Source organism: Cervus elaphus, chromosome X (genome assembly GCF_910594005.1).
Source record: "Cervus elaphus chromosome X, mCerEla1.1, whole genome shotgun sequence".
Lineage (NCBI taxonomy): Eukaryota > Metazoa > Chordata > Mammalia > Artiodactyla > Cervidae > Cervus > Cervus elaphus.
In genome coordinates, this window is record NC_057848.1 from 109,065,772 (window position 1) to 109,086,433 (window position 20,662).

The window sequence follows — 20,662 nt, forward strand, 5'->3', positions numbered from 1 at the left end:
TCCTTATCAAGCCATGTTAAGAAATCCCAGTTATTGAGGAAAGTGATTGTCCCTTTGAGAAGTGAATTGAATATGGTAAACTCAGGGTACTCTAGGTTATACTGTGGTAACAAGCAACACCTATATTTCAGTGGCTTACAAAGAAGGTTTATTATTTGCTCACATACACAAACCTAGACACAAAATGAAAACATCCTCACATTTTCACATGCATGGGTAAGTACATGAGCATGCTGGTAAGTTTGCAATCATGAATCAAAATAACCTCTGGCAGATGAACAGATGAACTCACACAGAACCCTACTTAGAGATTGATCAGCTTAGACTGCAAAACCCTATTTTCATAAGAGACATTATAAGGCCCCAGGACCCAAGAGAGTAAAGGATGGAGGGAGAGGAATATCCACCCTCAGTCAAGGAATTGCCCCCATATAATAAAAAGCCTATAAAAGAGCCTAAATGCTTTTTTTTTAATACAGTAAGAATTTTGGACATTAAGCACTTTGAAAATGCATAAATAGACAGCATTCTAGTGAATTGCCCGCTTCTGGGCTTCTAGTTCAAGAGGGAGACGCACCCCAGGTGACCAATAGGCAGAGAAATGGAGCTGGCCGGCCTGGGTCAAACAGAGGGGCTAGAAGGCTGAAGTCCTTTATCTCCATCAGGAGCTGTCAACACAAAAGAAAAGGTCAGGGCCAGGTCACATCCATTTGTCCTCCCAGCTCTCCCCTCTTTTTGTTCCACCCAGTCAAAGCTGTGTCACCTTGGACTATATTGCACAGAACTCTTCCTTGATTTGCCCATCTCAATTCTTGCTTCCTCCAATCCCTCCATCACAGCAACCACACTTCTTTTTGTCAAGCCCAGGATCTCCAAACATGCTCCTCTCTAGTTCAGACATTCCTTGGTCCCTCATCACCCACAGTTGCTGGCCAAACCTCTTAAGCCTGGCATGCAGACCTCCGTGACTGGTAGCCTCTTCCCCGCTCATCTCTTCCATCGTGTTCTAGCAGTTCCTCCAGGGTTGCCTGCTTTACTCACACTCTATATCACACTCCATTTTGATCTGGTAGTGCCCAGCCTTCCCCCTCAGCCTTCCCAAGTGTCTAGCTCTCCTCCGTCCTTCTTCTCCAGGCTCAACATTGAGATTCAGCCCCAAAACATGACTTGTGGAGGCATCCAGGCTCCACATCAAGACTGGAAGCTCCCTGAAGGCAGGAACTAGATCTCCTTCTCTACTAGACACTTATCACCTATACATGTCCTCCCCAGATCACAGCAGACTGCAGGAGTCTGGGTAGAAAGCTCTGGACTGGGAGTCAGGAGACCTGATTCTTCCACTTGATATGCTGCATGCCCTTGGTAAGTCCCTGCCATTCTCAGGGACTCAGTTTCCTTATTTCTTGACATCAGGGCAGTGAACATTTGCTTTTGAGCACAATGCTCAATAAACGCTCAGTGATTCTCTGAACAACCATCTACTGCCACTTTGAGAGTCCGACTGAGAAGCTTGGCAGCCTGGCTCCAAAGAAGTTCAACCCCCCTACCTCCCTCCAACTCTGACTTCCCAGTTAGGCCCTGCTTACCACAACGGCCTCCCATTTGCCAACTGTCCCCAACCCCTTGTTCTCCTTTCAAAGACCAGGCTACCTGGAGCAACGCAGGGCTGGAGCAGAGAGATGCAGCCAGAAGGGGCCGGGGAAGATTCTCTCAGAGCCAGCAGAGCCTCGGCTGCTTCTAGTTTTTGCTGCCACTCTGAGGAGGCAGAAACCAAGGCCTGGTTGGAAGCTTCGGGAGCCTGAAAACAGAGGATGTGAGAGAATGGGAGCTGGGAACCCACACTCCCTCCATGCCCCTTCAGTCCCCAGCTACCCTGAGGCCTTCTGCTCTTCTCCTTCACTAAGCTTGGCCCCTGCCAGGGTTCTGGACCCCACAATCTCCCCAGAGTCTGTGGCTGCAGTAGAATGGGATTAAGGGTGGCATGGGGCTGGAGGATCAGAGTTGAGTGTCTAGGAACAAGGAAAGGAGAGATCAGGGGATTTATCCCTTTGGCAGGTACATACTACCAGGGGGAAGGGGGGCCAAGATTTTACAATATCTGCATGTGGGAGTCTGAATGGCCATTAGGTGTTGTGGCTTAGACAAGTCCCTTCCCCTGCCTGGCCTGTCTTCATTTCTTTTTTTTTTTTTTTTCTGTATCTTTCCTGAGACACCGATTCCTCTCAGCTTTTTTTTTAAAAATCCTGGAGCAACAGTAAAGATTATGGGAAATCAGAGGCGTCTGCATTTTAATCTGCAAGGCACCTGGAGAGATGTGATTACTGTTCCTGTCCCGGGACTGGTTCTTGCCCCTATATTCCCCAATCCCCAAAGGGGCTTGAAGGGCCAGCTTGACTCATCTCCAGGACACTTTCTCTGATGGTTATTAGACTCTGGCCTGGGCAAGTTGGTGTCCCTCTCCATTATGGCTCCCCTTCTCAGCAGAAGCTTCTATCCCATCCGTTTGTTTCATATGGAATAACAACCTCCAGTTGTCAAAGGCCTGTGATGTGGCAGGCCTTGTGCTAGTCCTCTTTTCAATGCTATGTTGTTGTTGTTGTTCAGTTGCTAAATCATGTCTGACTCTTTGTGACCCCATGGACTGCAGCATGGCAGGCTTCCCTGTCCTTCACTATCTCCCCGAGTTTGCTCAAACTTATGTCCATTGAGTTGGTGATGCCATCCAACCATCTCATCCTCTGTCACCCCCTTCTCCTGCCCTCAATCTTTCCCAGCATCAAGGTCTTTTCCAATGAGTCGGCAGTTCTCTATAGGTGTAGAATACTGTCCCCTCTCAGGACACTGATAGGAAATGGAGGCTCGGATATGTAAAGTCACTTGTCCAAAGTCTCACAAATTGGAAATGGCAAAGCTGGGAGAGCCCTGTCGTTGCCCCTAAGTCTGAGATGCCTGCTCCTCCTCCCCTTCCTCCACCTCGCCCCCTGCCCCCAGTTGCCCTGTACTGCCTGCATCTCCTCCTTCTAGCTCCAGAGCCTTAAGCAGAAGGTTTGGACACTCAGTAACATAATATACAAGTAGCTCCATGGTCTTTCTCACTCTACTCACCTGCTCGGCAGGGCAAGGGATCTGTGTGACTTCCTCGAAAGAGAAATTGTTAGTTGCTTCTTCAAGGGTGCTGGAGTCCAGGACAGAGACAAAGATCCCACGACCTGACCGAGCAGCAGAGGGCCTTGGAAAACTGTCTGCGGGAACAGAGAGCACAGGTTGGAGTCAGGAACCAAGCCGGCCATGGAGAGGAGATGTGGGCATGTTTTGGGACAAGGATAGGAGCCCAGAATGCCAGAGCTGAGAAGACCTTCAAGACCACCTAGTCCTCTTATTCATTTTGGGACTGAGGACTATGAGACCCATAGAGAAGTCGTTTTCCCCCAGGGTCATATGGCAAGTTGTGGTAGGGTTAGAGATGGTACCCAGGTCTTCAGGACACAGGAAGGGCTCTGAGCAGTGGCTGAGGTCAGAGCTTCCCACACTGGCCCCAGACTCCTCCTCGGGGATTGCACAGGGATGAGCCTCGAGCTGAGGCGTGATGTTCTCCTTCCCAACTGTGAGACACTGGGGACAGCTTAGGTGAGCCTTACCCCCTGATCCCACCCCACTCTACCTCACCCCGAACCTGTCCCACTCTAGACCCTTTTTGATTTCCCAGATCTCTCCTTCCCACCAACACTTGGTAGATAATACTGATGGCATTTTATAGTTGGGGAAGCTAAGGCCTGAAGAGTAACTTTCCCAAGGAGTAAAGCCACATAGAAACTGGGTGGTAGGACTGGTGACAGAACTACTCATGCTCCCTACACCCAAAACTCCAACTCCCTCCCTGGCCAGAGACACTCACTGGGGACTCTTGCTTGAGTGCCCAACTTCTTGGCACGGCCGTGAGCTCTGGGAGAGGTGGTCCCACTCCTCATCCGTCCTCGAGTCGGGCGCCTCTTTAGGTATGGCCCCTGCTCCATCTTCAAGTCACGTTCAGCAGGCAAGCTGCTGTAGTGTTCCCTAAAGCAGGAGGATTGCGGGTCTAAGGTCAGTCACCTTTAGAGGAGGCCTACTCCCCTCCCCTTGTCAGATGCCATACTCACGAGAAGGAAACACACTTGTGACACTCGCAGGCCTGGAAGAGGCAGAGGTGCTCCTGGTCCTTGATTTGGTCAGTGATGCCATGGTTGTGGCAGCGGGCACAGCGACGCGTAGATCTTCTGGGGCCAGGTTCAATCGCCTGCGGGGCTCCGGTCTCAAGTCCAGTGGTGGAGTCGGGGGGGCAGCAGGGCATAGCAGGCATTTCATTGCGATCCATGGTTCTAGGACAAGGAGTGGAGGTCCGGGTGGCCACATGATCCCCTACCCCCTATATACTTCCTCTGCCCCTGGGAAACCCCATCTGAGGTGGCTGGATTCTTCTCCACCCAGCTCACTGCTGAAATGAGATTGCACCCTCCCTTCTTGCTCATTGTAGTCTCCTTCCCAGGAAGCCCCACTCACATATAGGCCAGTTCCAAGAAACTCTGGGCATGGGTCCTGTATACTTCCAGTCCAATTATTACTCCCCCTGCTTACCTTCACTTCACATAGACCCCTGACCCCTTCGGGCATACACATGCACTCTCGTGCCTCTTTCAACAATTACTACTTCCCTTTCTCATGCTTATCATCCTGTACTCTGCTATGCCCAACTATTATTCCTGGCATCCCTTTCCACAATTGTCTTCCTCACCTCCTGCATTCATCCACTCCCTACTCATGATTCTTATGTCCTGCACTCAATTCTATTATTGGTCTCATGTATGCCCTACATTCAATTTTCCTCTCATCTTCCATTCCAATTTTTTTCTTGCACTCTATCAAAATCTTAATTATTTTCTTGCTCCCTCTTTAAACTGACACCCTGAAATCATATCATATCATGAAATCCTATAGTCCTGCTGCATCTCAAGCCCTTCTTTCAATGATTACTTTCATTCATCCCCTCATTGATTTACCAAGTAGATGTTTGTTGAGCCCCCTATTGAACGCCAGACCCTGACCTAGTCAACAGCCAACTCCTCACTGCACTAATTGTTCTCTTGCACCAGCACACTCTCTCTGCTCTCACGCAAACCCATGCATTCCCTCCACAGCCTCCCAACAGTCTTCCATGCTCCTCCCCAACAACTTCAACAATTATGCTTGGGCACAGCTTCCCCTCCTCCCAAATCCAGAGTTCACCACCTCCCTCCTCTCAGGCTACCCAACCGTTCCCTGTCACCCCCACCTCAGAATCATGAGGTGGGCGGGGGTGGGGGTGGGGGGACATAAGCCCTGCCCCAGTGGCCAGAGGCGAGGGGTCACGAGTCTGGAGCAAGCGATCATCCCACAGGACTTCAGCGAAGGAGGGGTGGGGTGTGGGGTGTGGAGTGGGGGGAGGGGTGGGGTGGGGCGGGGTACCTCAGGATACAAGGTATACCCGTATACGAGGTATACCTCGTATCCTGAGGTACCCTGAGGAGGTGGAGGAGAGAAGAAGGGACTGGGGCTCGGGAGCGGGGGGTGGGGGCGGGGCGGGGCAGGGCGGGGAGGGAGGAAAGAAGAGGTGCGGAGAATGAGGGTCCTATTCCTGATGCCAGTCGATGGTTACCCCAGCCTCCAGCAGGTCAGGATCGAAGGTACTGCGACAGGAGGCCCGAAGGAAGACCCAGCTCTCGGTCCCTTTCCCGCCCTTCCTTCAACCGATAATGAGCTTCCGGCTCTGCTTTTCACCTCCCACCGCTGTGGTCAGTGACCAATGAGCTTCAGGTTCATCTGAAGGTCACGGCAAAAGCCCCGCCCGCCGTTCTCTTCACTTCCCCCCACTTCTCCTCCCGCTGGGTGGCTTTACTGGGCCTGCCGTTCGACTCCAGAAATGGAGTGGAACTTTGTGCTCCCCAAACCTTGTTTCCCAAACTCTTTGCTTTTTGGATGTGAAATGCTGTGTGCTAAGTTGCTTCAGTCGCGTCCGACTCTTTTGCGAGCCTGTGGACTATAGCCCGCCAGGCTCCTCTGTCCATGAAATTCTCCAGGTGAGAATACTGGAGTGGGTTGCCATTTCCTTCTCCATGGGATCTTCCCGATCCAGGGATCCAACCTATGTCGCTTAAGTCTCCTGCATTGACAGGAGGAGTCTTTGCCACGAGTGGCACCTGGGAAGCCCTGTGAAACACTGTATATGCAAGCATTTTATTTTTATTTTGTTTGTAACAAGAATTTATTATTCTTATATTCAGAACAAGTAGTTTAGCAAACGAACAAGCAAAAAATTACCATTAGGAAATTTTGATAGAGTTTTAGTTTTTCTAAAAGATGCTTTTTCCTCCTCAGCTGCAACTAATCATCAGATGTCTTATAGCACTGAAGCACCAAGCAAGTCAAACTTTTTTTTTATATACTCGACTTCTGACGGCTCTTATTAATAGTTCTAGAAGGAATTGGCAAAACCGTCACAATTGGCTCAAAAGTTTGTATTGAATTTCATTAAACTCAGAAAACTGGAAATCTATAGTAAGCATGTGCTTATTATACTGTGAGATTTCCCTACTGCCCCAGACATAACAGTGATTGTTTATGAGTCCTATTATATATTACAAAATATAAGCTAATATATTCTTCTCATAGAAAATGTGACCCATGGACTGTAGCCCACCAGGCCCCTATGACCATGGGATTCTCCAGGCAAGAATACTGGAGTGGGCAGCCTTTCCTTTCTCCAGGGAGTCTTCCCGACCCAAGGATCAAAACCTTGTCTCCTGCGTCTCCTGTATTGGCAGGCAGATTCTTTACTGTCTGAGCCACCAGAGAAACCCAGTATATTCTGCTCATAGAGAATGCAGTAAATACAAGAATTGAAAGAACAAAATTCGTTACAGCTTCTCCACTCAAAGCTACTATAGTTGCTGCTGCTAAGTCACTTCAGTCGTGTCCGACTCTGTGCGACCCCATCCCTGGGATTCTCCAGGGAAGAACACTGGAGTGGGTTGCCATTTCCTTCTCCAGCAAGCATTTTAAACAGGCATCCTTGGTATTCTGTAAATTACTTTTACAAAATCAGCCTGTGTTTTTAAGATCCCTCCGTATCCCTATGTCAGGGACTCTCAATTCGAAATCCAATTTTGCAGCCCCAGGGAACAACTGGCAGTGTGTGGAGTCATTTTGGTCTTCATTCGTGTCTCTGAGTTCCCTGTTCTGTTCCGCAGATAAGTCGATCTATTCCTGTGCCAGTACTACGTTCTCTTAATTTTTATCTGTTAGTAAGACATCTTGATCTCTGGTGGGACAAATCCTCACACCTTATTCATCATTTCCAGGCGTGTCTTTGCTATTCTTTGCCTGTTGTCCTTCCTAAACTCAAAAATGTCAATGTCAGGATCAGCATGTCATGTTCCCTGAAAAGTCATTTGCGGTAGATTTGGGTTACATTTTCATTGAATCTGTGGATCAGTTAAGGGAGAATTGACTATCTTTATGATACTCAGCCTTCCTAGTCACCAACATGGAATGGCTCTCTATTTTTGTGGGTCTTCTTTAACGCTGGAATCCTTCAGCTTAGTGTTTATCTTTTTTACATTCAGATTTTGTACATCCCTTTTGTATTTATTCCAAGATACTCCCTGGCGGCTCAGACAGTAAAGAATCTGCCTGCCATGCAGGAGACCCAGGTTCAATCCCTGGGTCAGGAAGATCTCCTGGAGAAGGAAATGGCAAACCACTCCAGTATTCTTGCCTGGAGAATCCCAAGGACAGAGAAGCCTGGCGGGCTATAGTCCATGAGGTCGCAACGAGTCAGACATGATCTGAGCGACTTACACTTTCAGGATACTCTGGAATCGTGTTGCTCTGGTGCTTGATATCTGTTCAAAATGGCACTTTCTATCCCTATCTAATTTATAAAAATCCATTTGACTTTTAAAAGAATATATTGATCTTAAAGTCAGCCACCATGCTAAACTCTGTGACATTTTATCATGTGTCTATAGGTGGTCTGCAGTTTTCTGTGAATCTGTGAGTAACAGAAGTAAGATAATCAGTTTACAAGTTTCTTACTGGCTGGCTAGGACATCCACTACAAGGTCAAATGGAGATGGCAAAATTGGGCATCTTTGGGTTGTTCCTAACATTAAACAGAATGTTGCCAACATTTCCATATTAAAACGGGCTTTCTGTGTTTGTTTCATTGTTTGCTCTCTCTCTTGCATTCTCTCTTTCTCCTTTTTTTTGTCTTTCCTCCCTTCCTTCTTTATTTTTTTCTTCTCACTTTTGTTTCTTCTTTCTTCCTCTCTCTCTCCCTCCTCTCTCTTTTTCTTTCCTTCTTTTGTTTTATCAGTTTAAGGAGCATCCCTTATATTTCTAGTTTAATAAGTTTGTCTTAAAAATCATGAATAGATCATTGGATTTTAACTTTGGGGCCTCTATTGAAATGACCAGGACTCTATTCATTTGGATCTGTTAATATAATGAGGGTTATTTATGAGATTTCTTTCAAAAGTTTTAGTGAAGTATATCTTATAATCAAAAAAGAATCAAAATCATAAGTGTGCATCTTAGTGAGTTTTCAAAAATTAAACATACGCATTCAGTTAGCACCTGGAGCAAGCAGCAGAATATATTAGCAACACCCAAATCTCTCTCGTGCCTCCTTCCACCAGATTTGCTCTCCTAGGATAGACGTAGCTGTACATCACAGTGTAGCATCTTTTGTGTACACTGGTGGGTTCAGTTTGCTAAAGTTTTGCCTAGAATTTGCCTGTCTTCTGTTCATGAGCAAGATTGACTTGATGTTTCCCTCCTCATAGCATAATTGCTGGATCCAGGGTCAAGGTTTTCTAGTCTCATAGACTAAGTTGAGCAACTTAGTTGCCCTCTTTGCTATCCTCTGGCAGTGTTCATGTAAGATGAGTATTATCTGTCTTGAAACTTTTCATTAAAACTTGACCACTAAAGTAGGTTGACCACTAAGCTAGGACGCCTGTTTTATTTACTTTAAAAAAACTATACTGTGATGGGGAGAGGAGAGGAAAGGGTAGATGTATGGAAAGAGTAACATGGAAACTTACATTACCATAGGTAAACTAGATAGCCAACGGGAATTTGTTGCATGGCCCAGGAAACTCAAACAGGGACTCTGTATCAGCCTAGAGGGGTGGGATGGGGAGGGAGATGGGAGGGAGTCTCAAAAGGGAGGGGATATATGTATACCTATGGCTGATTCATGCTGAGGTTTGACAGAAAACAGCAAAATTCTGTAAAGCAATTATCCCTCAATAAAAAAATAAGTTAATTTAAAAAATTATACTGTGGATTATTTCAAACATTTGCAAGTAGAACTTGTATACAAATTTTCAGTCTCCAAGTTCATGACAGTAGAGTTGTGGTCCTGGAATGTGAGCTTGCAGCAGCATCACACAGAGAGCTTGTTAAAGCACAGATTGCTGAGCTCCACATCTATAGTCTCAGATTAAACGTCCTGGAGTGGGACCCAGAGTTTGCTTTTTTGACAAGTTCCCTGGTGATGCAGATGCTGTTGGAAGGGAACCACACTTTGAGAACCATTGTACGCGAGAGAAGAGTGAAGGAACCTCCGATTATCCCATCACCTAACCGCAACCAGCAACAACTTATAGCCAAACTCGATTCGCATATATCTTCTCCCCTACCCCTCTCCCCGACTATTTTCAAGAAAGCATCAGAAATTTTCTTATTTTATTGGGGACTATTTCAATGCATGACTCTAAAATATGAGCAATCCATTTTCCTCAGCTTTTTATTTTGAAAATGCATAAAGAGTAAGCATTCTTTTACCTAGGTTCCTACTATCCCATTGCTTTCTCGCTCTCTTTTTCTTCTTCCTTTTTGCTTAACCGCATAACAGTTCCAAACACTTCATCCAATTACTTCGGAATTTGTCTCCTAAGAACTAGGATACCCTCCCGTCTGACCACAGTACTGTTATCATGTCGGAGGAATTTAACAATGAGGTGATAGTGTTATCTAAGTCCATATAGAGTCCATAGTCAAATTTCCCCAATTGCCCCAATAATATCCTTTTGAGGATCCACAGTTCAATCAAGTATCACACACTGCATTCAGTTGTCATGTCTCTTTAGTATCCTGCAGTCCCAAACAGTCCCTCAACTTAAATCTTCCACGGCAATGGCATCTTCATGTCATGGAGCCTAGGCTCGTTTGCTTGTAAAGTGTCCACAGTATGCGTTTGCCTGATATTTTCCTCTTGTTTAGATTTATATCTTCAGGTTTAATATTCTTGGCAAGGATATTAAATAGGTCGTGAGCCTCACATCTGTAGGCCCCCAAGTTCAGGTTGTCTAGCTGTCATTGCTACAGTTGGCATTACTGAGTTTGATCACTTATTTAAGGTGTTGTTGTAGAGATCATTTCATGGTAAAGGTACCTTTTTGATTTATAAGCAGTCTGTGGCATGATATTTTGATACCATGTGGGTAGTCTGTTCTCCAAAAACATTCTCACCTCTTGGCCTTAGCTTTTATTCAGGGCTCTGGGTCTGGTTTGATTATTGCTTTGGTGGTCGGAAACATGGTGATTCTCTATTTCTGTTTTCTAGAAATTCCTTTCTAGTTTTAATTAGTGGGCATTTTGCTGTAAAGTTGAGCACCTCAGCCTCCCAACCCCTTCCATTGTTGTTGTTGCTGCTGTTGCTGTGTTTGCAACAACAAATAAAGAGGAAAAGCTATTTATTTGCTGTGTTCAAAGAAATATGAAGAAAGCAAAGTGAACGATATGAAGAGAAATGTAAGCAAATATAAGACGAATTAAAAAAGAATTTCCTCTAACAGTCCAAGAAGAATGATAAAATCTGTTGCCTGAAATCGGAAGTGACTGTTCAGCAACAACTAGAAACAGTTTTTTTTTTAACAATTATTAAGAGAACCTGGGTTATAAATTTGGCCAGCTATAAAGTAGCTTGGATCTTGGGCACACGCACACACATATGCACTCACTCTGTCTCTCACACACAGACATTTTAAATGGAGATATAGTAAAACAATAAATAAACAAGTAAATAGGGCTTCCCCAATGGTTCAGCAGGTAAACAATCCGCCTGCAGTGCAGGAGACACAGAAGACACGAGTTCGATCCCTGGGTTGGGGAGACCCCGTGGAGGAGGAAATGGCAACCACTCCAGTATTCTTGCCTGAAAAACCCCATGGAGAGAGGGGCCCAGCGGGCTACAGTCCAATGCGTTGCAGAGAGTCAGACATGGCTGAGTGACTAAGCACAGCACATAGAAAAAAATAAAAGTAAATACATTATTATTACAGTTACAGAATGTATGTTAGAGAATTGCAGGACCATATCCATCATTTTACGAAAAGCCTAAGATCTGCAACTAAGCCCATATAATACAGGACCTTTCCAACAATATGAAAGAGCGATTGATTCAAACCATGAAAAAAGTTCAAACACCTTACTTTTCAAATACCTTCTTCTCATGAGTCATGCTGCATGAAACCTTGGCCGATTAATATTCTAGGTACAGTTTTTTCTCCAAGGACTTTGCAATCTGCAAAGATGTGATTATAGCCTAAAAATTTTGAACTTGTGGAGTAGATATCAGGGAATCATTTCCATCACTTAGAAAAGAATTTGAGCTAATTACAAAAGAAAGGTTACCCCAAAATAGTTTCTGTATGAAGGACATCAATCCAGCTGCTGTGTCGGAAATTTACTTTACAATATTGTGATGGGTTTTGCCATACATCAACATGAATCGGCCATAGGTGTGCCCCCTCCATCCTGAACACCCTTCCCACCTCTGCCCCCCTCCCATCCCTCTATGTTGTCACAGAACAGTGGCTTTGTGTGCCCTGCTTCATGCATCAAACTTGCACCGGTTTATCTATTTTACACGTGGTTTCTAAAATAGACTATTTCACGAACATAGTCACTGCAGTCATTCAGCAAATGCAGTGAATCACTGCGGGTTTATTTTGTCAGGCTCGCTGGAGGTTTGTAAGTTTCATTGATCTTTTCAAAGAAGGAGATTTTTGTTTCATTGATTTTCTCTGTTGTTTTTCTGTTTTCAATTTCATTGATTACTGGGGTCATCTTCTGTATCCCCTTCTTCTGTTTGCTTTGGATTTATTTTGCTGCTGCTTCTAGTTTCCTGAGGTGAGAACTTAGATTATTGACTTGGTGCATTTCCCTTTCCATAATGTAAGCCTTTACTGATGTAAATTTCCCTTCCAGCAATGCTTTAGCTTCATCCCACAAATTTGGGTATGGTTTGTAACCATCTCCATTCAGTTCAAAATATTTCTTAATGTGCTGGAAAACTTTTCTTTAGCCCACGGAATGAGCGGCCTCCTTACTACTGAGTGGTGGTGAAAGTACTGAAATCATCCAAGCAGGGATGGGGAGGGTTGCCATCTTACTGACAAGTGGAGGTGTAATTCCAGAGTCTCCATGTGTTTGAGTTCCACTGATGTGGTGAAGAGGGGAAGATGGCTCCTGTTTCCCCCAGTAAAACGTGGAATTATGGATTCCCCGCTAGACCTTCACTGGCTTGGTGGTGGGTGGGGGAGGGCGGCAGGGCTGGGGAGGTGGCGAGGGGGCTGGCAGGCCACAATCCTTCCCCCCGCCCCCCTTTCCATACTGCTTGGCTGGAGTAGAGCAGTCATGCACAAAACCTTTTCTGTCTTGTCATTCTTGATCCTTACGTTAGAGAGAGCAGACTTTTCTTTCTGTTTCAGCTGGGTTTCATTGCTGCTGCTGCTGTTATCACTGTTGTTTTGTCTCCACCTTTCAGCATTTCTCTCAGTAGCTGGCTTCTTCAGCTCCAAGCCTGGGATATATGATGCAGAAAGAAAACCCAGGGAACTCACCACCGTGTCCTTTCTCAGGTTCTGAGATCCTTAGTTGATCCACCTTCTCCTCCCTGCATTGCAGAGCCTTATGTTTATTTTATATATGGCACCCAGGGTTTTAAGTGGTACTTAGTGGGAAGAATAGGAAACGTTCATCCACACTATCTTCCCAGAAGCAGAGTTGTCCATATGAACTTAATTATAAATTTTTACTTTTAGCTCATGTTCAAGTTTAAAATTCAATTTAAATTAATTAATTTTAGTCCAACTTAAATTAATTTTAGTCCAACAGTGTTTAAAATTAAAATCAAATATACTTTTTGAATTTAACCTATCCATCTTTGATTAAAAATTATAATTGCAAGAAACAAGCAGTTCTATCTGAGAATCCATTTGAAAATACGCACACACACACACACACACACACACACAAACGCACACACAAAATCCATGTGGCTTGAAAAGATAGAAAATAACATTCAGAATATTCCCAGATAAATCAGGAATAATTAAAATGGTTTCATCATCGGTAAATTCCCAAATTTTGGGTTAGAAGGATACTTTCATGGGGAAAGTTTTCAGTTCCTAATTTTGGGTATTTTTCCAAAAGTCTAAGGTATATCTATTTTGCTGAGTTAATATTCAGAAACATATTATTCATCTTTAAAATAAAAACGATTGTTTCTGTGCATGTGTGCTAAGTCACTTCAGTCGCGTCTGACTCTTGTGACCCTATAGACTTGTGGCTCACCAGGCTCCTTTGTCCATGGGATTCTCCAGGCAAGAATACTACAGTGGGTTGCCATGCCCTCCCACAGGGGATCTTCCCCACCTGGGGATTGAAGCCATGTCTCTTATGTGTCCTGCATTGGCAAGCAGTTTCTTTACCACTAGCACCACCTGGGAAGCCCAGCTATTCCCATAAAGGTTGCTCACGTGACAATCAAGAAATCCAGTAAATGTGGCAAATTGGTCACTCGGTAAACTCACTAATTTTAGTGAAAGTGAAAGTCTCTAGGTCGTGTCCGACTCTTTGCGACCCCATGGACTATACAGTCCATGGAATTCTCTAGGCCAGAATACTGGAGTGGGTAGCCTTTCCCTTCTCCAGGGGATCTTCCCAGCCCAGGGATTGAACCCAGGTCTCCCGCACTGCAGGCAGATTCTTTACCAACTGAGCTATATTAGGGGCTTTAGTGGAGAAGCCCCCTCTCCACTAATTTTAGGAGAGACGCAAATTTTGTGGTCACCCACCATCACAAAACATAACAGGGAAAATCCTAGACAAAGGGATTCTCTGTCTCTCTCTCTCTTCCGCTCTCTTTCTCTCCAGGCCACTGTTCATCTGTGAAAATGCATGCCGGGGGTTGGGGGGGGGGCGGGGAGCTCATTGTTGGCCAAATGAGACAAAGGGATTATGAACCTCTTAATGTGGGTCACTCTTACAGATTTTGTGTGTTCATGGCATTTCAGAGGTTGATCGACGGTAATTAAAGCTAACATTTGTGGGAGGAGGGGGCATTAGCTTATTGCTAATTGGTGTAGATAGTAAACTAAATGCTTTACAAACTTTGCCACGTTTAATCCTTGCAACCCCCCCTCCCCCACTCCCCTGTTATTATCTTCAGTTTGGCCAACTGGGACTCTGAGGCTGAGAGAGACTAAGTACTTTGCCCAAAGTCACACAGCTAAGAAGTGGCAGAGCCAAGTTTCCAATTAAAAATCGTCTCTCTTAAATATTCTATTGTCATTGGGGGTGGGGGGCTCTTTCCAGACATATTTATCAAAGGCACCAGGATATCTTCAGAAATCAAGCCCTGAACAAACTGGCTGTGAATACATTAGCAGGCACCTCCTGTGGTTCAAAGGGTTTTACAGACACACATATTGCATGTAAACTGGGGTTTTAGACTGCCATTGAGGATCTTTGATCGATGACCATGTCAGATATGCAGAGACTGATTCAAAAGGAGAAGGATGGAGCTATATTTCCATACCATGGTGTGAAGAGTGGTCTCTTGGGTCCTTCCTACTTTTGGGTGAAACCCAAAACTCTTATCAATAGCCAAAAGGACAGTGGGCTCCATCAATATAAAAACAAGCCATTTCAGTGGAAGATACTGACTTGGTGCTATGCAATTATGAAAACCAAGACTGGTTGTTCAAATGAATCTCTGTTTCTAATTCTTCATATGGGTGATAGTGGCAGCCACTCCCCTCCCCATCTGCACTCTTATTCCCTTGAAGCTCTCAGCTTCCTGAAGTGACTGGAGGTGAAATTAGCAGTGACCAGAGATGTTAGTCAGGCTTGCTGTCAAATATCTAGGTGAAAGCCTGGTTATAGTTAAGGCACGGTGGCCAAAAATAATTCCCGTTGAACTGAACTAGGATATAATTTGGTGATCAGACATAGGCTTGGCAATCATTATGCTTCAAATGCTCTATTTAAATGGAATCTATTTGAGAGTGACAGCTTTGAAATCAAAGATGGTGTCTTAGACATCTTTGCTTTGACCTTCTGTTGTGGAGCCTTTCACATGGCTGGTGGCCCAAAAAGTTATTTCTTGAGAGACATGTAAGTACAAGCACAGTGTACTGCACAGCAACAAACACACTGATAGGTAAGCACAGTGAAAGATTGTACAGGAAGTCAGCCAAAATGTCAGAAGAAGGACTGCTGAAAATTCTCTCCTCTCTGAAAGCAATGAGAAAACTGGAAAAGAGGTTCAGAATCAATGTTGGCAGAACTCTAAAAATTCACCAAAAGTATGCAACACCCTTAGGTATGTTTATTCTAGAAAAACAGCCTAATCTCAGTAGGAAGAGTGAGCTAGGTGGCGTTTCAAGTAGTCCTGTTCTCATGCCGCTCTATCCAACTCTGTGGTAGCCTTGAATGCTGAAAGTGAAAGTCGCCCAGTCATGTCCAACTCTTAGCGACCCTGTGGACTGTATAGTCCATGGAATTCTCCAGGCCGGAATACTGGAGTGGGTAGCCTTTCCCTTCTCCAAGGAATCTTCCCAACCCAGGGATCGAACCCAGGTCTCCTGCATTGCAGGCGGATTCTTTACCAGCTGAGCCACAAGGAAAGCTCAGCTTTGAATGCTAACAGCCTGCAATCATGGTGAAAACCGGCAGCCTGACAGCCACCAGAGGGAGCAGAAATGGGACAGGACTCCTGCAGAGCCTTGTTCCCAGATAACGTTCCCAGGTCGTTAGTTGTCCTGTCTAGTAGTTCCCTAGAAGACCCCACTTGGGTGGCTTTCTCTGACTCAGAGCTTACCCAGTTTGAAATCCTTTTCCCCTGATGGCATTTGTCAAGAACACCTAGAGGCACAAACTGAGTCCAACAATACATTAAAGGGATCATACTGAGTAATACTTAGAAAATACTTAGTAGTCTACAGAAAACAAAATCATCTCTCAGATCTGATATGTAATTTAACCTGGTTACAGGACAGAAACTCAATGGGAAAAAGTCCTCTCTATTTCAGCATACCAGGAACAAGTAATTGGAGATGGAAGAAATTTAAATATCACTTACAACAGCACTAAAATAAATGAAATACCTATTAAGAAGCTTAATGTAGTATGTGCAAGACTCATATACAGGTACCTATAAAATATTGTTGAGAAAAATTAAAGAAGATGCAAATTAAATGGAGATATACTATGTTCATGGATCAGAAGACTCCAGAAGGTTTAAGATGTCAAGTCTCTAGTAATTCATCTATCGATTTGCCATAACCATAATTAGAACAAAAAGTTACTTCTAAAACTTATATGGAAATGCAAAGGACATAGAATAGCCAAAGCCACTTAGAGAAGAACAAAGATGAAGGACTTACGGTACCAAATTCCCTGACTTAATGTGAACCTATAGTAGTCGTGACAGTGTGGTATTACCATAAAACTAGATGTATGGATCAGTGGATAAAATAGAAAGCCCAGAAATAGACATATGCAAAAATATGGTCACTTGATTTGTGACAAAGGTGCTAAGATAATTAAATTAACTGATAATTAACCAATAGAGCTGGAGAAAGGGACTCTCGGAATGGAAACCACCAGTAAACGTCAATACCTCACACTGCATGCAAAAAACCCTCGGAATAAATAACAGAGCTAAGTGTAAGTTGTAAACCTACAAGAAAATATGGGAGAAAACCTTTGTGCCATGAGGTTAGGCAAAGATATCTTAGGGAGAACATTCATTCAAAAACTGAATCATAAAGGATAAATAATCAACGGACCATCATGAAAGTTAACAATACTCAAAATCTTTTGCTTCTCAAAATCCAGGGCTCTGTATCTCTGTGTGGCACCACTTTTTACCCCTATACTTAAGCCGCATGACTGACCTTCTACTGAAACCCTAGAAGAGAAATCTGAATCTACTTATTTTCAGTTGCAAAATCTGCACTTTATTGTCTCGGGTGACTGCTTGCAAAGCTCTCCCCTTTCTCTATCTCCTGGCCAACTTCTTTCTTCACTCATTTCAGGCATGCCTTCTCTGGGAAATCTCTAAGACTCCATTCCAACTCTCAAGGCTGGTGGCTGCCCCTCCTGCATCTTCTCATAGCCATCTCCCTCTATTGTTATCATCCTGGGTGTTTTTCTTTCTCGCTTTTTTTTTTTTTTGGCTTCTCTCCCACTGAATGACTTGAAGCAGTAACAGAACCTCATCCATTTCTATAACCTCAGACCATGACCTGTGGTAGACTCCTGGAGACAATCAATCAGTCCTGTATCCTCACATGTATATAAAAGATGTCTTCCTAAGCAACACCATTATTTCAAACACCAGATCAAGACACTTAGGCCACCTACATCCTCTTTTCCTTCCAGTTACTCTTTGCAGGGGGCTCCCTTGAAGTCAGTGGAGCAAAGCCTCATAGTTCTAGGTGATAAACAGGGGCCACAGCTAGGCAGATTTCTCTTAAAATCCAAGTGTCAATGATGGAATCTCATATAACATAGGACTAGGTAACAAGGAGCTCTCACCTCAGTTGTTCTGCTTTCAGGTTAGTCCAGGCCAGGCCCTTCCCCTTCCCCTCTGTCCCTCACATTTTCCAAGCCCTCCCCCCACCCACCAGGCCCCAAATCACCTGTCCACTACCCACCAGATGCTGGCTGTCTCACAGACATGGCATCTCACATAATCGGCAACCCCCCCCCCCACCCCGAGAGGAACAACTCTGCTCTTGATTTGGACTGTGGATGCCATCATGAAGTTTACCCTCCTTTCTTTGATAACCCATTTGGACCCATATACCTCCCCGGGGCTTCTAGGTACACAATCCTATGAATGTAAATGTGGGGAGGGTCCACATGCACACCCCTGCCTATCACATCCCCACCAAATGACAACTCACCATCTGCTTTTTTTCTTCAGCAGTCTGAAACCTGGCTTGAGCCTGCTGGGAGGTTCAGCGGAAAGAAGAAAAAGAGAGACAGAGAGAAGGGAAGGGTGGGAGTAAGAGACACAACAACAGAGGGGATGTCACATACCAGAAATGTATCCACTGCTTGAGCACATTGCACTGGGTTGCAGGAGGGAGGAAAGACAGGGCGGGGCCAGAGGGGCTGGAAGGATGTGGAGGAGCCAGCTCCTCAGCCTCTTTGCACACAGCAGAGTCAAGAGCTTAGCTGGTCTCTTCAAAGAAGTCCTGTTGGTCACTACACACACATCACACCTTCCTAGAAGCAGGATCTTCATTCCCTTCCTTCCACCTCCTGACCTGGCAAGTCTGCTTTCCCTCTCGTGTCATGGAATGTCAGCCCCTGGGGCTGGGATGTGGTCTGTAGAGGTCACTGTTGTATCCCCAGCATCTGGAACAGTGTCGCAGCGCACATACTACTTGTTGAATGAGGCAATGAATGTCAGGGAAGGCAGGGAGATTAGGATGAGGCCGTTCTCCTCTCTCACCCTCTCTGTCTCTTCTCCTGCAGAACATGAAGAGCCAGCTTAAAGACACTGAGGAATTTGTGGTTTTGTCTGACACCATGTAGAACCCATCCAATGACACAAGCTTGCTCAGGGAGCCTGCTAGTCCCCAAGGGTGTTGGAGAGGCCAGTTCCAGAGAGCCCTCACCTGTTTCACCAAGTCCTTCAGGTGAGAGGCTCAGAGCCAGCCTCTGCCTCTCTCGCTGCTCACAGCCAAGCCAACATGCTTCCCCTTCCTGCTTGACCTAGAGAGCCCCCAGGCCAGGCCTGCCTTCCCCCAGGGTTCCCAAGGGTTCAACTGTCACTCCGCTTTCCTTTGTACGGGAGGATATCAGACACTGGGAAGCTGAGACCTCAAGTCCTACAGACACAGACTCATGAACGGTGACCAAGCTCCCTCGGCTGCCACCTATCCCTACTTTCCCCAGTTTCTCGGTCACTGGGCCTGAAGTAAATACTGGCACACTGGACTGTTTTCACTTCACCTTTATAGCTATGAAGCTTTCGACACTGGCTCCAGCCTCAGGTGGATTGGGGGTCGTCAGTGGTGGTGGTGGGGTGGTGAAGGGTGGGAGATAGCATCTCACTTAGCCCTTTAAGGCTGTACTAGCTCCTCCTTGGGGCAGTGCCACTGGTTCCTCAGTCATGGTTACAATAGACTTCAGCCAATAAAGAGTGAATTTTCCACAGCAGAGAGCTCTGACCCTCATGGGGCAAGGACTAAGCCAGGAATGAGAAAGGAGTAACATCTCTCTTCTCTTGACACCACATGAGTCTTCATGTCTGAGAATAACTGCGCAGTGGTTATATGGAAGGGGATGGGGGAGGTACACGTGAAAAAAAATCTCTAGATCCAAAGAAAAACTCTTAGCCCCACATACATAGAGTCAACTCTCAAGCACACCCACTCTACACAAGACAGCCCCTCCAACAGGCAACTTCATCCTTAACTGCAGATTATTCACTTTCATATGATGAAGTTTTTTTTTTTCCTTCCTAAGGTGACCTTGATATGTATTACAACATAATATCAGCAGGGCAAGTCTGTCCCAGGGATTGGAACATATTTGTCCCTTTTAACCCAACAACATATGAAGGGCCTGTTAGGTGTTGCAACACCAAAAACCACCAGGCAGCAGATAAACATGTAGGATGTGCTCTTCAGTATCAAAGAGGATAACTGGCACATGCCAAATATTCTTTTCTCTTAACTCATGTAGTCCCCTATTCAAGGCCAGGAGTGGGGAAAAAAGTGCTTGAACAGCACCTGCTATGTGAAGTAATTGTCCTTTAGTTGTTTAGAGGCCCAATGCCTTTGAGCACTAATGAATCCCAGGTGGTATAAGGCTCTGGTAGGAAACAATATTTGGGAGTCTGATAGATAGCTGTTGCATAGCCCTTTTCCTACATCCCTGGGGGACAGCCAAGGTGGGACCCACAGATACAGAATCATAGTGTGATTGGTTTGCTTTAGGTCTAGTGGCTCAGCAGCTATTCCTGGTGGCCTACGATCCACCCATTTCCCCACATGGCTCTGTTCTCCTGGGCTGGGCCCTAGCTCATGGGGGTGCTCAGTTCCATATCACTGCTTCTCCCAAAGGAGCTGAGATCTCATATCCTGGGGCTCTATCCTGTCCAAAAGACGTGAGAAGCTCCAACTTCCAGCGTCTGGGGAGCCTGCTGGGCTTTTGCTCCTTTGTAGCTGCTGTTAACTTCTCACGTCAGTCACTGGACACCACTGAGGCTTACAGTGTGTGTCTGTGCCCATGTGTGTGTTTGTGTAAGTGTGTGTGTTTAAGATGTGAATATTTG

At 45.3% G+C, this 20,662-nt stretch overlaps 1 protein-coding gene across 4 annotated transcripts; it reads right to left on the reverse strand.

The window, feature by feature from the left end:
• Positions 1 to 108: 108 nt before the first annotated feature.
• On the reverse strand, positions 109 to 18,621 carry LOC122690247 (doublesex- and mab-3-related transcription factor C2-like). 4 transcript variants are annotated; one of them, XM_043897321.1, is made up of 6 exons: positions 18,415 to 18,621; positions 4,137 to 4,355; positions 3,896 to 4,053; positions 3,106 to 3,242; positions 1,651 to 1,798; positions 109 to 668 (listed from the first exon to the last, which is right to left on the reverse strand). In XM_043897321.1, exons 2-6 carry the CDS (start codon positions 4,349 to 4,351, stop codon positions 622 to 624), a joined length of 705 nt encoding a protein of 234 aa, XP_043753256.1. In that variant the 5' UTR covers positions 4,352 to 4,355; positions 18,415 to 18,621; the 3' UTR covers positions 109 to 621. The 4 variants fall into 4 exon arrangements, with proteins under 4 accessions (XP_043753256.1, XP_043753257.1, XP_043753254.1 ...); XM_043897322.1 differs by lacking the exon at positions 18,415 to 18,621 and adding an exon at positions 18,279 to 18,408 and having other exon boundaries at positions 4,152 to 4,355; XM_043897319.1 differs by lacking the exon at positions 18,415 to 18,621 and adding an exon at positions 18,279 to 18,408.
• Positions 18,622 to 20,662: the final 2,041 nt, after the last annotated feature.